Genomic DNA, 13,496 nt, shown 5'->3' on the forward strand with positions numbered 1-13,496 from the left:
AGATGATAGAATAGGCCTGTAAGGATGAGTATATCCCGTTATGTTTAAATATAGTAAGATGCCCTCTATATCTTCTTTATTTTAACCACTCCCTTTGATCTCTTTTGCCATATTAGAATATACGTTGTAATACACTTGAACTCACCATGAGCACCAACTGCGACCCAAACTGGCAGCATGCCGTCTTTGCTTTCTATCGATACACCCCCTCTGTTGCAGCTGCTGTATTATTCTGTATTCTGTTCTTTTTATCTACCGTGTTACACTTTTTGCAGATGTGGAGAACGCGGAGCTGGTATTTGACTCCATTGGTACTTGGTTGTTTTTGTACGCTGAGCCCCAATCTTGAATATTGCCGACCTCGAGGAGAAACTTTGACGCTTATTTTCACCCTGTTTATTAGTTGAGTTTATTGGCTTCGCTGGTAGAGCTGCTTCTGGAGCACAAAAGGCTGGCTGTTGGACATTGGGGCCCTATATTACCCAGAGCATGTTTATCTTGCTCGCGCCAGCATTATTCGCAGCATCCATCTACATGATACTTGGCCGAGCCATCCTTCTCGTCGACGGACAAGATCACTCAATTATTAAACCACAATGGTTGACAAAAATATTTGTTTTCGGAGACGTTATTTGTTTCTTGCTTCTTGCTGGAGGTACGAACTATGGTTGCTACCCTCATCGCACACCGGAGTATTTGCTGATCACAGATTATACTATTATTAGGTAGCGGGATTCTAGCCACGAGTAAAAATAATCCATCCATGTCCGACACCGGCGATAACGTTATTATTGGAGGCCTGGTACTACAATTAATTTGGTTCGCCATTTTCGTCGTCGTCGCAGCTGTGTTCCACTATCGAATGCGGTCGATCCCAACAGTTCGCTCACAACAACCGGAGTACCGCTGGCAAGTCTATCTCCAGACGTTATATGTTTCTGGCTGCTTGATAATTATTCGAAATTTATTTCGTGTCATCGAGTATGCTCAAGGCAATGATGGGTATTTGCTTACGAACGAGGCCTTTATATACATTTTCGATGCTCTTCCTATGCTGATCGTCGTCGTTTGGCTTCACTGGAGACACCCAGGTGAAATCGGCCTACTGCTCCGCGGTGAGAAGGGTATCAAGAATGGATTCCAGCTGATCAATGTCAGAGGTCGGAATTCAGTGTAGGAAGACGAGAACACATCCGGAATTTGCGGCCATTGTGGACCCAAGGCTACCTACCACCCTGATCAGGCACAGAACTCATTGCAGCATTCCATCACAAAACAATATTCTTTGTCTTCTATACTATGAATTACATTGGCTTATAAAGCTAGTTACACTTAATTTTATCTTTTGCATGGACAACAATGCAAGTTTGTTTTCTCTAAATCCTCAAACAAGATTCTGTCAACTTGCCGTCATTCGACTTAAAGGCCTCAACCTCAAAAGCACACGGACTACGCATAATTAAAGATACTAGCAAGAACACCAAAGACTCATTTCGGTTCCGTTATTTCTCCCCGATTGCTTTTCGGAAATCCTGTGCAGCAACCGCATATTTGCATCGAGCTCGTATACGGCTACCCCACTTATAAAAGATGAAAGGTAATGGGGCGCAAGCCAATGTCAGAAATGCAGGAATCATTGTGGCCCAGTGAATTCCCAACCCAGCATACATATAACCGGTAAATAATGGGAAAGCAGCAGCAAAAGCTGAGCGCATGACAACATTGGCGGCCAGCGCAGAGGCGGCAAAGGCCAAGTACGTGTCAACAAGGTAACCGTTGATTGATGCGAAGACCAGTACCATACCAAAACCAAATGGCACACCCGCTGAGATACTGGCCATCCAATGAATACTGGGATAGTTTGTCCACGCAAACCAGATTAAGCCGATGGGCAGAGATATCCCACCAATCATGCCCATGGGCAGGCGAGCTTCCGGTGGAAGAGATCCCGTGCCACCGCGGGCCTTGTCTTTCTGCACCATTCGTTTGTATCGCCCTTGGTATAGTATAGATGACAGGACGGCTAGGATCACTCCAATAAGAATTCCGATAAAAGCCAAACCTCCCTGTCCTTCTCCCCAGCCGCGGTATTTCTGAAATACAATTGGTATGACTCCGAAGAACATATACAACGTCCCATAAGTAATAGACTGGTAGAGAGAGAGGAGCAGTACGATCGGCTCATAAAATAGCAATGCCCATGGGCGAGACAATGATACTTTAAGCTCGCTCCATGCAGACTTTTCGCGCTTGCCGGCGTCCAGTATGCTGCGATAGGACTGACCGGTGATTCTGGATAGTTGCTCTGCACGTTTTCGTAAAATAAATGGTGCATGGCTTTCCGGTACAACGGAAGCAGTGATAATCCATAATGTTCCCGAAAATATGGCTGTCAGTCCAGAAACCCAACGCCAGCCATGTGTCTCACCCAAGAAGCCGCCCACAATAGGCCCGAGGATTGGTCCCATGAATGGTCCCGCCGCAAATAAAGCCATAGCTAGCCCTCGATCTGTAGCGTCGTACATATCTGCGATAACACCTCCCGGGTTTGTAAGAGCCGAAGCAGCAAATGCTCCCGCAAAGAATCGTATAATAACAAGAGAATATATGTGTTGAACTCCGGCGCTACCAGCATTAAATGCAGTAAATGCTCCATAGGTGATAAAACAAATAATCTGGCGACCATATAATTCACCCAATGGCGCCCAAAATAACGGACCGAGTGCGAATCCCAAGACGTAAAGGGCAAGACCGAGAGAGAACACTTCACTACCGGCATCTAGATCGGACATGATCTCGTTTCTGCACCCCGAATACGTTGATGAGACAAATGTTGCCGTCAGTGTGAGCGTCGCCATAATGGCAGTAGTGAGAATTTTTCTCCCCCGAGACCATTCTCTTGCGTTGCGAAGATCGTTTTCGATCCAGGTGACTAGATAAGGATTTGAGCTTGTCCCCGAACCCTCATATTGATAGTTCAAGACTGCGGGAGTTATGAGTGCCTGATCAAACATAAACCGGAAATATGACATCTCAGAATTTTCTGACGATCCCGTTCTGGGCTGGGGAGAGGACGAGCCATCTGGATCATATATGGTGCGCTCGGTATCTGACATGGTAGGTTCGATATTGTAAGCAAGGACAGTTGAAGCGATTTTGCTATTTGTTCTTATTCTGGCACCACGGGTGAGCCAAAGCTGGGTGATATGATGGGTTAAAAAAAGGGGAGGAAAGAGGCACTGTCATATATTATATAGAAGAAGTAGAGATTCAATTGGGAGGTAAAACAGATTCCAATTTTGCTATCGGCACGAAGGGTGAATTCCCGAGCAGATAAAAGCCGAGCCGATTGACAAGCAGGGCAAGCATTATTAGTAAACAACCTACCTGGCCTACCACCGGCAATATGTCTCCGTAGTGAATTGATTGGGTATTCACCTGATTCATAAACCGAACAATCTGAGAGTTATTGATATCACAAAAAATGGTAAGCGACACGGTGGAGTGGTGTAAGCATGTATATGGGCCAGGGCCGAGTTGTCGCGAAAGGCTATCAACACTTTAGGCTACGATGACGACTCTGCTGAGCTCAAACATTCTTCGCCACGATCTTATACTTATTCGCAACTATTGTCAAGTAACTAGTTAGGTATAATGCTGGAATCCTTTAAATAATCAAGCCATACTAGACCATCGAGCCAGTTGTTCATATCACCTAAAACTTCCGATGCATCATCATCCTGTAGCCGTAAATTACTGTTCATTGCATCGGCCCGTAGCTCTAGTTCATTTGTACCACTCTGCCCAAAATCTTGCATGTTTTGATTCAGCTCCTGAGATTCATGTTCCTGCGTTTCTCCACTTGACTGATTCTCCGCCAGTAGTATATCGGAAGTAGAAGCTGCGTCGAGCATTCTTTGGTCAAGAAATCGGTGCAGGAGGCGGAGGTTGCAATCCATAGCTGGGACAACTTCACAAATCTGCTTCAAAGCTAACTCGGTGCGGCGAATACTCGTAACAGCCAAGGATCTTGCAATTGGCGGCTCAGTTGGGTCCAAAACAGTTTCAATATGTAGTGCCAATAAGCAGGTGATACAGCCAAGCCTATATAATTTTCATCAGACCAAAATACCATTGACACCAAATAAGAAAATAATCCCACTTACATGTTTAAATTAGCAAATCTTAACAGGTTATTCATAATAAGGCGGCTGACAATCGTATCTAGTTCGAAAACTGCCATACGAAGTCGCTGTTTCAGGACGTCTACTCGCCCGCTTGTTTCGCCACCAGTCAGAGATCGAATGAGTAACGAACGATAAAAGATACACTCAAACCTGTAGCAACTTGCCTCAAGAGCTGCTACCCAGATGTCGTCAACTCTATCCAATGAAACGCTGCGGCTAATTGATTTGTCTCTAGGAAGAGATTCTCTCCATTCTGCGAAGGAGGAAGATATTTCTTCATCGATGTTTTGGCTTATTGGCGGTTGTCCATTATCCAATGTGCGTAGAACTTCTTGCCAGCGAGTAGCTACTCCGGTTCAGTAACCATCACGAACCAACTCCACACAGGCGAAGAAATTACCTATGATAGCTAGTTTCATGTGCTCGCCGCTGAAGCGCTTTTGGCCCTCAGTCCATGACGGTATAATCGAGCCATGAGATGACGGAATATGGTTATGCCACCACTCCACCTCGGGTGCTTGTCGAATGTTGCATTGGATCAATCGAGGCGTTTCTAAGTGTATGATCGAGAAAATTATTTCACGGCACTTAGGAAACATTAACTTTTCGGATCTTTGGTATCGGTAGATACATATCGGAGAATGCTCACACATATTACGGACCATATCCTTTGGTAAAGATTCTTCACGGCAGGGTCTTTCTCTTCCACCACATGGCTTTTCCCATATTAGCAACTCATTTATATGCGTTGGAATGTAGCTTACTCTTTATGTAGACCAAGCCTCATCGCAAGACGCACGGCGTTGTGGTGCCAGAATCGGAAATCTTTGTCAATAGTATATGACACAAGGATAGTACTCAAAACGAGGGATCCCTGTAGTTTGACCAACTGGCTTTCTTCATATCCAAAATCATATAGCTTTACCGCATTAGAGAAGAAAAACTCCAATGCCGTCGAACGATCTTTGAAGCCACAGTCTGTTAATACTTCCAGAGGGGTATACGGTACTGCACTGGCTAATATTGCCTGCATCATGAACCAAGAATATGAGCCTGAAAAGTATGAATTCATGAAATCAACGTAATTAAAAACTGGAATGAGTGGATAAACAGAGATAAAATGCTGCCGCAGCATTGATTCGCTACAAATGCAATTAGCGAAATTCCTCGCGAGGATCCGACGACAATAATACCAGCAAGGCTGCGAGGGCAGAGTAAAGGCTCCTCTTTGTTGAAGATATTCTTTATCCGCGTTATTGAGCCGCATATTATTTAAAATTGCATTTACTCTTTGAGGCCCATTTTCCTTTTCTGGCCGCTTTGTGCCAATTGTTGGTCCCGAAACTCGAGGCGTGTAAGCCTGTTCATTGCGGGCTAGCTGACCTAGGATGCTCATGTAGTGAACTCCTTTACGACCGTCAATGAGATCCCATCCTTGAAATGGCATACGTCCATCTTGAGAAGTGTACGTTTCCTGTTCTGAAATCAGCATGCAGCATCTTTAATGAAAGCAACGGTGACCCAAACCGAAAGTTGATTTGTAGACTTAGTCTCAGCTTGTCGTGCTAGCTGAGTCTGAGTACCTGCATCATACAAGGCTTGGCGTTTGTCCTTGGCTGGGATCACGGTCCTAAATGGATGATGAAACGGTCATTGAGAGCCGTTAATTAGCTGGGGAGCCTGGTGAGGGCTTACTTGCGACGGCGTCTGTTAGCAAGAGCGCATGTTTCTGGATATCCTTTGGTAACGCATCGGCTGCATGGCAACCCAACGATGGCTGCATCGCATTTCAACTTCCTATGATTGCAAGTTCTGTCGATATTGTAAGCGAAAGAGCGGCTTACATGGTTGCCGCATCTTCATAGTGACGACGGGAGAGAGAGAAGCCCGGATTCCGGAAACGGCGAGATTGTACAACATTCGACACCAAGGAGACCGGATTACTCACATGCAAGCTTTTGTCGGTTTTCCAGAAGCCGAGGAGGGTGGCATGCTAGCAGAGCCGAATATAACACACGTGCAATTGAGTTACCAGTGAATCTGTCATGCAACTATGGTGAATGCAAGATGTTGCCGAGTGGGTTTGCGAAGGAAAGTTCGGAAGAGGATGAAATCCCGAGCGGCGCTTTGTCCAAGTATTTATTACCTAGGCGCTGATGACGGCCGTATCAGTAGCTCGGTATTTTCCGCTCGGAGTTTCAACTCGGAAACTCTGCATCTTGAAACTGGGGCTCTGCTGATAAAGCCGAGCTCCAGTCTTGATGCAGGTTAGCCCATTAGCCTCGTGCCATAACATCAGCAATAAAATGGAAATATTGACAAGAAATTTAGGTGCGATCTCCAGACATATCGATCAGCTAAGATGGAAATCATGGACCTCCACAAATATGAGCTAAAGCGAAAGTCAATTGCTTCATTTGCATCTCACATACCCTTACTTTGAGCATGTCGCTACGTTAGGTAGAAGCGGTCTGTGCTCATGCCATCGGAGTTATGTGACTCCTATGCCCCTAAGCATGAAACGCGACCTCGAAATACGAGTTAACTCTATGTAGAACAGGTCGGAGGGCGTTTGAAGCTCTTCATCGCATTCTCAAGGAACCATAAAAGATGGGGAAGATGCCGTATAGTGTGCATACTATGTAAAGAAGTAAAAGAAAAAGAAAAAGAACTAACCGATGCTACTCTAGATCTAGATTAACTTGGCGGATTAAGTCGATCATGTAGTCAAAATATGGGGAAGGAGACCTTTCAGATGAATAGTCACGGCAGGCTTCATTGCGCACCCCGGTCTGCAGCTCGAAATGTTTGCATAATGCATAGTAGATATATTCATAACTCATTGCTTTGCTATCACAATGAGATATTTACAACTGATTCTGTCTCTCATATATACAAAAGCCTCTCGGCTCAAATAAATATTTACTTCAAAATTATTTCCATCATGAGGGCCACTTTAGTGAGAAACGTTAATGGCAAAGAAGTGAACATCAGAGGCGCTTGTGCCCTGGTTATAGTTTCCAACCTTGAAGTAGCTGGGAGGGGCATCCAGGGAATAGGTGCTGAGAGTCTTGGCAGCGCCGCCGTTAATGCTGACGCTAAGGACATTGCTGGAGTAGCTGATAGTGTAGGTGAACTGCTGGCCAACGGGAACATTGCCAACAGTAGTAATGATCTCGTTGCCGCCAGAGCGAGTTTGCTCAACGCCCATAGCTAGCACGCCGCTGGAGCTGTAGTACAGCTCAGCCACTGGCTTCGTGCTGACGCTGTCATCGATGTGAATTTGGCCGATAACAGTGCCGTGGCCCGAGTTATCTGGCTGTTCAACAGCCAGCGTCACTGTCAGCTTGTTGTTGGCATTGTTTGGGCTCCAGCTGCTGGGGTTGCTTTCCCGCAGCTCCGTGCGGCAATGCTGGCTGTTGGGTGTAGTGACACAGCCAGTGTTTGAGGGCGCTCCAGGCACTTTCATCACCAAGGCACCGTCGCCACTCTCAGTGAAGAAATAATGGTGACCTGGGTCTTGGTATCCGCCGCAGCCCTCGAGTTGCGAAGCGGGGATAGTAGTCGGGCTGCCTGGGTTGCCAACAGGAAGCTGAAGCGACCATTTGCTGAGGTCAAAGTTGCCACCAGGAGCACAGCTAGGGTTAAGAGCTGCGGCAGCGAGGGTAGAAGCAAGAAGAGTCTTAAGAGCAGGCATGGTGATGGTATAGACACTTTTGAACGATGTTGAGCAGTCTTCGTCTTGAACTTATTCAGGATGAGGAGGGATGTACGACAGGACAAAGAGCATCTTCATGCGATATATATACTTTCATTGTTCTGACCGACGCATAAATCTTGACGATCTTGGTTTCAGAGGAACTAGTCAGTGAAATATTGAACTAATACAAAATCGACAGGTACACAAATGCCTACTAGGGTGTTCCTGAATGTAGATTGTCCGTCGTGCCGCATACCCGGCATAACGTTTGCTAAATTGATCCTAATTGGTGGAGTTTTTTCATTCTCCATCATTAGAGCAGAAATCCTTAATATACATGAATAAGATGCACGATCCGTCAACGTGAATGTCAAAGGTCGAATGGTAAAGGATAAGACCGGCAGCCAGCACTATGGAATGCATTCTAGAATTTTAGGACTACCTTTAACATCGATTGCTGACGGTAAATCATTCGTTCGCCCCGCAGCTCCTCGTTCAATCCATGCTTATTGTGGATGTCAAAACCCCACATCAAGAGCCAAGACCGTGTCGTCAGTAGCCAAGCGCGAAAATCGCCGAGAGTTTGATTGCGAAGAACGACTTGATCAATCTAAAGGCAAATCTACGAGTATCAAAGTCGTCTCTTGGCAATTCGGGGGAAACACAGAGGTAGTCGTAATACGAGTATTAAATGGATTTCTCTACTCCGTACTCCGTACTCCGTCGCACTAGAGCATTCTTCTTCTTTAGCCTAGACTAATGTGTCATATGCATGAGCGGCGTGGAGATGGCTCCCCTACACTCCAGAGATCAGCTTCCAGGAGATGCGGATCTCTATTTTTCCGGCAATGTTTCGACTTGACGTACTCCCCCCATTTTCACCGTGGAGTGTCAAAATTCAAGGATTTATTGTGGTAAAGAAAAGACAGCCTTAGAAGAACGTAGATTCCAATTTGTACACATTGGTAGCAATATCTTTAGCGATCCTAGAAGAAATAAGGAATCTAGAGGTATGCGCTTACTAGAATCTATAAATGTATTGCTTCCAGTCTCTTGTTGGCGAATGCGAACTATTCCATTGAGAAGATCCTATATGATGAACAGTTCAAGTATTTATTGCATGATATTTGAGTGATATGTATGAAGCCAAAGCTCTGGAATCAGCTTGCTTGATGCATTGGAACAGTCGCCAATGCTTAAGTAGGGCGTTTATACACATTCTGTTCTTATTTTGGCGCGGAATTATAGGAGAGGGCAAATCCAACTTCGTCTAGAGGGAGGGTGTGTTATCGCCTTGAGATTCACCACCGTACTTTGAGGAAACCGTGCACTACTCTGTCGTGGGACATCTGTAAATCATCAGGCAAATCGATTGCAGTCAAATGATCCAGAATTTGCTGTTTTCCAATTACTAGCCCATGTAATGCATCTTAAGCCGGCCCTGAAAGTGCTTCATCGTATTAGCGACCGTCTAGGAATGGAGAATTAGGTTAGGTAGATACGTAACAGAAGTTTGTAGCACCTACAGCAAAGGTCTCTGGGAACAGCATATCGCACATAACTCATTAGCTACTTTTGAAGCGCCGCATTTCTTGGGATAATTGCGACTGCGTTGTCGCCGCTTATCAGAATAGTCTTTGCGGCTTGAAGGAAAAGATATATTCTACTAATATGGAGTGAGCAACTCCTCAAGTCGCAGTTCTGAATAGATAGCTGTCCTATCCATCAACTCACACAGAGTGGACCTTAGCAAAATCAGAAGTTTATGTAAATAACTATAGAACATCCAAGAAGATGGAGACAAAAGTTAAAGGCACAACTACCATTATGTATTTTATCAAAGCTCCCAGTACTGTTATTAGCAGCCCCAGATCAATCACTACCTCTAACGTCTCCTCACGCCACCTAACCCCCCCGCCCCCCTCGTGCCCCCTCCAAGATTCCAATATCATCCGCTAGTTTGTCTGCCTCAGCATAAGTCAACATATCAGGTGACCCCCTCTGCACCTAAAATTTCATCCACCTTTACTGCTAATAGCTCCAATGGCACAGCTGAAAGTTCAGCTGCGATTAGGATCCAAGTATTCATGGATTAAAATATCATATACTAGGCTATTCGGGATGTGCGTGGAAGTTGGCTACAGGTATGCCACGCTTGGAGAACCACTCGTCAAAGTCATTTCCAAGAGCCACTGCTTCGAGGTTCTGATATTAATCTAGATATTGCTTATTTTGGGCAACATATCGTTTGCGGGAATCTCATAATCATCACTTCTGATTACCATAGCCTTTATCTCTTCTGGCGGATCTTTCCACTGTGGATGAACATCATCTTTTAATGATACATTCGTAGATAATGCTAGCCCTGCTTTGAAGTTTTCACTTTCTAATAAGTAATATAAGTTCACCGGTGAAATCAATGAATCGTTTAAGTCACTTCCCTCTCATAGCTACTAATAGCATCATGTGCAGCATTAGCCTTATCAATACGACCGTGCTTGACATTGACATTCTCGATATTTGAAGAGCAAATATACTACTTTAGCGAGTGGAATGATTCCATTTTTTACTTTGGGTTGGATTGAAATTTCCCACCAATTGTCGTCCAAATACCTGCACGTTGTTACAAAAATGAATAAGCACCAAAATGGACATACCGTTCGTTTCTAAGATAGATAGGATTCACATTACCAGCCGCCACTTTCGTCTGGTATTTATGTAATATATGTTTTCATTCAAGATCTATATATAGGTTATGTTCTGTACAAAACATCTCATCTTCACTTCTCTTTCGGGATGGTAACGTTATTGATGCCGACGGTTAATGTTGATAATAAACTGAGAAGCCAGTCGCTAAACTCAATATAGTTTGCTTAATAACATACATTACAAATCAACCTGGCTAATTTGGCTTCTTATGGATAACCTGTCCACTGACAAAGACCTTGGCCTTCTACAAATCGTCGGGGAGGGTTACGTTGATATGCCCGTGGGAGCGAATGCAAGAGACTAGATCGCCGAATTATACCGAATCTACCATCATCTTCAAGTTATCGCTCTACAATCACAACTGAACGAAGCGTTGTGATGTCGTCTCCGGAAGAACAAAGCACCGCCAATGTACGGAAAGGCTCGCTCCTGAGTCCGAATTGGGATAAATTGTTGATTTCTGTTAATAGTCACGACGTATACGAAGCCGTATTGCACAACAAGCGTATCGGAAACGGCATAACGAGAAATTCCATTCTTCTCAAAGGCGAGCACAAGACTTACAAATCGCTGCCCAGCGCGCCTGCACAGTGTTTACGGACTTGACCGGTGCTCTCATCCAATCTGGGATAATGCAACAAGACACAGCCCTTACCACCGAAGTCTTGAACGCGATAAAGAAATTCCACCATGTAGCGAAAGTTGTCAACGAAGATGGTCAACATTTTGGATCGGGTGATGTGGATCAGCTGCTGGGACACGATATAGGCATTCCAAACGAGACAATGGCAATTCGATATGATGATCGGATTCATCCAACTATGATGAGCGAAGTGCAACTCGACATAGAAAAGGGCAAAAATATTTTCCACTTTGGTGGCGAGGCGGCCTCCACTCAAGATCAACTCGACCAAAATGCTTATTCATAGCCACCCAGTGATTGAATCTTGATTTCGCCTTCATATGTTGCTCTAGAATTTGCAATTAATGGAGACCTTTCTTCTATTGGATCCCGTCTTCTTCGAACTACCTTGTCGTCTGGATATGAGGCCCTGAAAGGGACCTCTGGACACACCACAGACTTGGGTTTTCGGATATTTGGGCTCACATTGTCTTATCGAAGTCGCGATGATGTTCTTTCTGAATTCCAATGGTGGCTTGGCCCAGGCCAGCCACTGGCATCCCGATTGAAGCAAGCACGTAACTACCCCGGCGTTCCTACGAGTGACACTTACCTCAGTGTCGAGGATGTGGTCGTGTTGCTGCACGATATCGGGGTGGTCAACTCACAAGATAATATCCTCGAGTTTTCCGATTCGTCAAAATTTCTCGATGCTTCGGAGCTCAATTTTGGATTCAACCCATTGGCAGTACATGGTTATGGGGCGTCAAACACAGACACACACATAACCCAACGCTTCTCGGTATCCCATTCAGAATCAGCATGGCGTAGACTGCCTGCCTTACAGGCATTCAATTTCGATTCCCTAATGGGAAATCTAGTAGAAAAAGTGGATCGAGAAGAAGGAAGTTACAAACATCGTTTTACCACTCGCAAAGAATTTCAGCGAAGAAGCATCCCAATATCTATGATCCTTCAGAGTCTAGCCAATATATCAGTATGCTTATCGATTGGCCCCGGATACCCCCAGCAAGCGGTAAAATCGCTGATATATGCAACTATATCCGGAATTTCAATGCAATGAATGTTATCTTTAAATCCTGGTGCAGAAAACTTGAGATTTCTTACGTGTTCAAAAGAGCATCATGGCTGCGAAGGAGAACCCTCCAGTGAGTAGTCCATAACAGGTTATGGGAGAATTGGGACGATACCTTTTGTCTAGAATCTGGCATTATCACAGTTACGTCGTGTGATGACTCTGAACTCATGGGGTAAGAATATTTTCCTATTATCAGGTTGGCAGAATGGCGAATAGGTTGTCTAAAGCTCTATAATATTTCTCCTATGTCAATTCTGTGCAGAAGAGCAAACTCTGTTGTATCATTTAAAAATGTGGTTTTGAAGGGGAATGGGTTCCTTAAGCCAAATATTATTGGCACATCATTTTCCCAAACAAGAAACTTTCCCTCGGGCCAGATAGGAGCGATGCAACGCTATATATTTTCTCTGGGTCATGCTCGGTTGCATGGCACATCGCCCATGGCCTAGATAGGAAAGAAAATGTGAGATCATTGTCCTAGCATAATACCTTGACAGGCGGATGGCGGACTCGGCTCCCATATCCCACACCCATGGAGTCCATGGATAGCGGAGGCACAGCTGTGCTTTAGTCTTTTTCATAGACAAAATAAGTGAATATGGGAGTACTAGAACTAAGATCTTGGATTCCTGGAATGGGACTAAAGCGGGTACTCTTATTTGGCTCGTGTGTAATTCGCTTACTATGTGCGTTAGGAGAATGAAGTATCCCTGAGAGTTGCCCCTATCAGCGTTGTCTTTGGCAAGTATTAGCGTTTAATGCCAACGGAGTAACGGCTGTCAAAATAGCGCCGCTCCGAGACACATGTGGATCAAGAGGTATACCGAAGTTGATAGTATTCGCTAATGGCGGTACTCCGTATTGAGGTCATTTTCGACCAATGTGGCACGGTTCTGTCTCAGTCGCCAAACGCGTAGGGAACATTTCGTATTACTCCGTACTCCGGACATAGCACGGCATTTACTTGCCGCGTTTGTTAACGCCGACATCAGTGGTTTTTGTGGGATAGCGTGCGGGAAGCTCTCTTGGTCCGCCAGCCACATGTCCTAAAAGGGCGATGAGGCGATCGAACGCATGTTCTACAGCCAATTATATACCAGCCTATATAGATGCCAAGGGTTCGTTCTCGTGGCACGTTACTACTATACCATCACGAGTGGGGGTTTCTCTCTTGTAAAA

The 13,496-nt window shown here is 45.0% G+C and overlaps 5 protein-coding genes across 5 annotated transcripts; 2 read left to right on the top strand and 3 right to left on the bottom strand.

Moving 5' to 3' along the window:
- Positions 1–146: 146 nt before the first annotated feature.
- TRIVIDRAFT_52793 (uncharacterized protein) lies at positions 147–1,177 on the top strand (the record flags this gene model as incomplete). The annotated part of the gene is made up of 3 exons (XM_014100301.1): positions 147–327; positions 404–655; positions 726–1,177. 3 exons carry the CDS (start codon positions 147–149, stop codon positions 1,175–1,177), a joined length of 885 nt encoding a protein of 294 aa, XP_013955776.1.
- A 325-nt stretch (positions 1,178–1,502) lies between these two features.
- Positions 1,503–3,116, bottom strand: TRIVIDRAFT_52764 (uncharacterized protein; the record flags this gene model as incomplete). Its single annotated transcript, XM_014100302.1, has 1 exon — positions 1,503–3,116. One exon carries the CDS (start codon positions 3,114–3,116, stop codon positions 1,503–1,505), a length of 1,614 nt encoding a protein of 537 aa, XP_013955777.1.
- Positions 3,117–3,641: 525 nt separating this feature from the next.
- On the bottom strand, positions 3,642–6,188 carry TRIVIDRAFT_52721 (uncharacterized protein; the record flags this gene model as incomplete). Its single annotated transcript, XM_014100303.1, has 8 exons — positions 3,642–4,029; positions 4,167–4,533; positions 4,588–4,799; positions 4,952–5,329; positions 5,381–5,661; positions 5,715–5,817; positions 5,883–5,999; positions 6,136–6,188. Coding segments are annotated over 8 exons (1,899 nt in total), but the record flags the coding sequence as incomplete, so codon positions are not given.
- A 955-nt stretch (positions 6,189–7,143) lies between these two features.
- TRIVIDRAFT_52707 (polysaccharide lyase family 7 protein) lies at positions 7,144–7,884 on the bottom strand (the record flags this gene model as incomplete). Its single annotated transcript, XM_014100304.1, has 1 exon — positions 7,144–7,884. One exon carries the CDS (start codon positions 7,882–7,884, stop codon positions 7,144–7,146), a length of 741 nt encoding a protein of 246 aa, XP_013955779.1.
- A 3,090-nt stretch (positions 7,885–10,974) lies between these two features.
- Positions 10,975–11,525, top strand: TRIVIDRAFT_222909 (uncharacterized protein; the record flags this gene model as incomplete). The annotated part of the gene is made up of 2 exons (XM_014100305.1): positions 10,975–11,007; positions 11,067–11,525. The coding sequence occupies 2 exons, from the start codon at positions 10,975–10,977 to the stop codon at positions 11,523–11,525; spliced, it is 492 nt and encodes a 163-aa protein (XP_013955780.1).
- Positions 11,526–13,496: the final 1,971 nt, after the last annotated feature.

This window comes from Trichoderma virens (assembly GCF_000170995.1).
Source record: "Trichoderma virens Gv29-8 chromosome Unknown TRIVIscaffold_69, whole genome shotgun sequence".
NCBI lineage: Eukaryota > Fungi > Ascomycota > Sordariomycetes > Hypocreales > Hypocreaceae > Trichoderma > Trichoderma virens.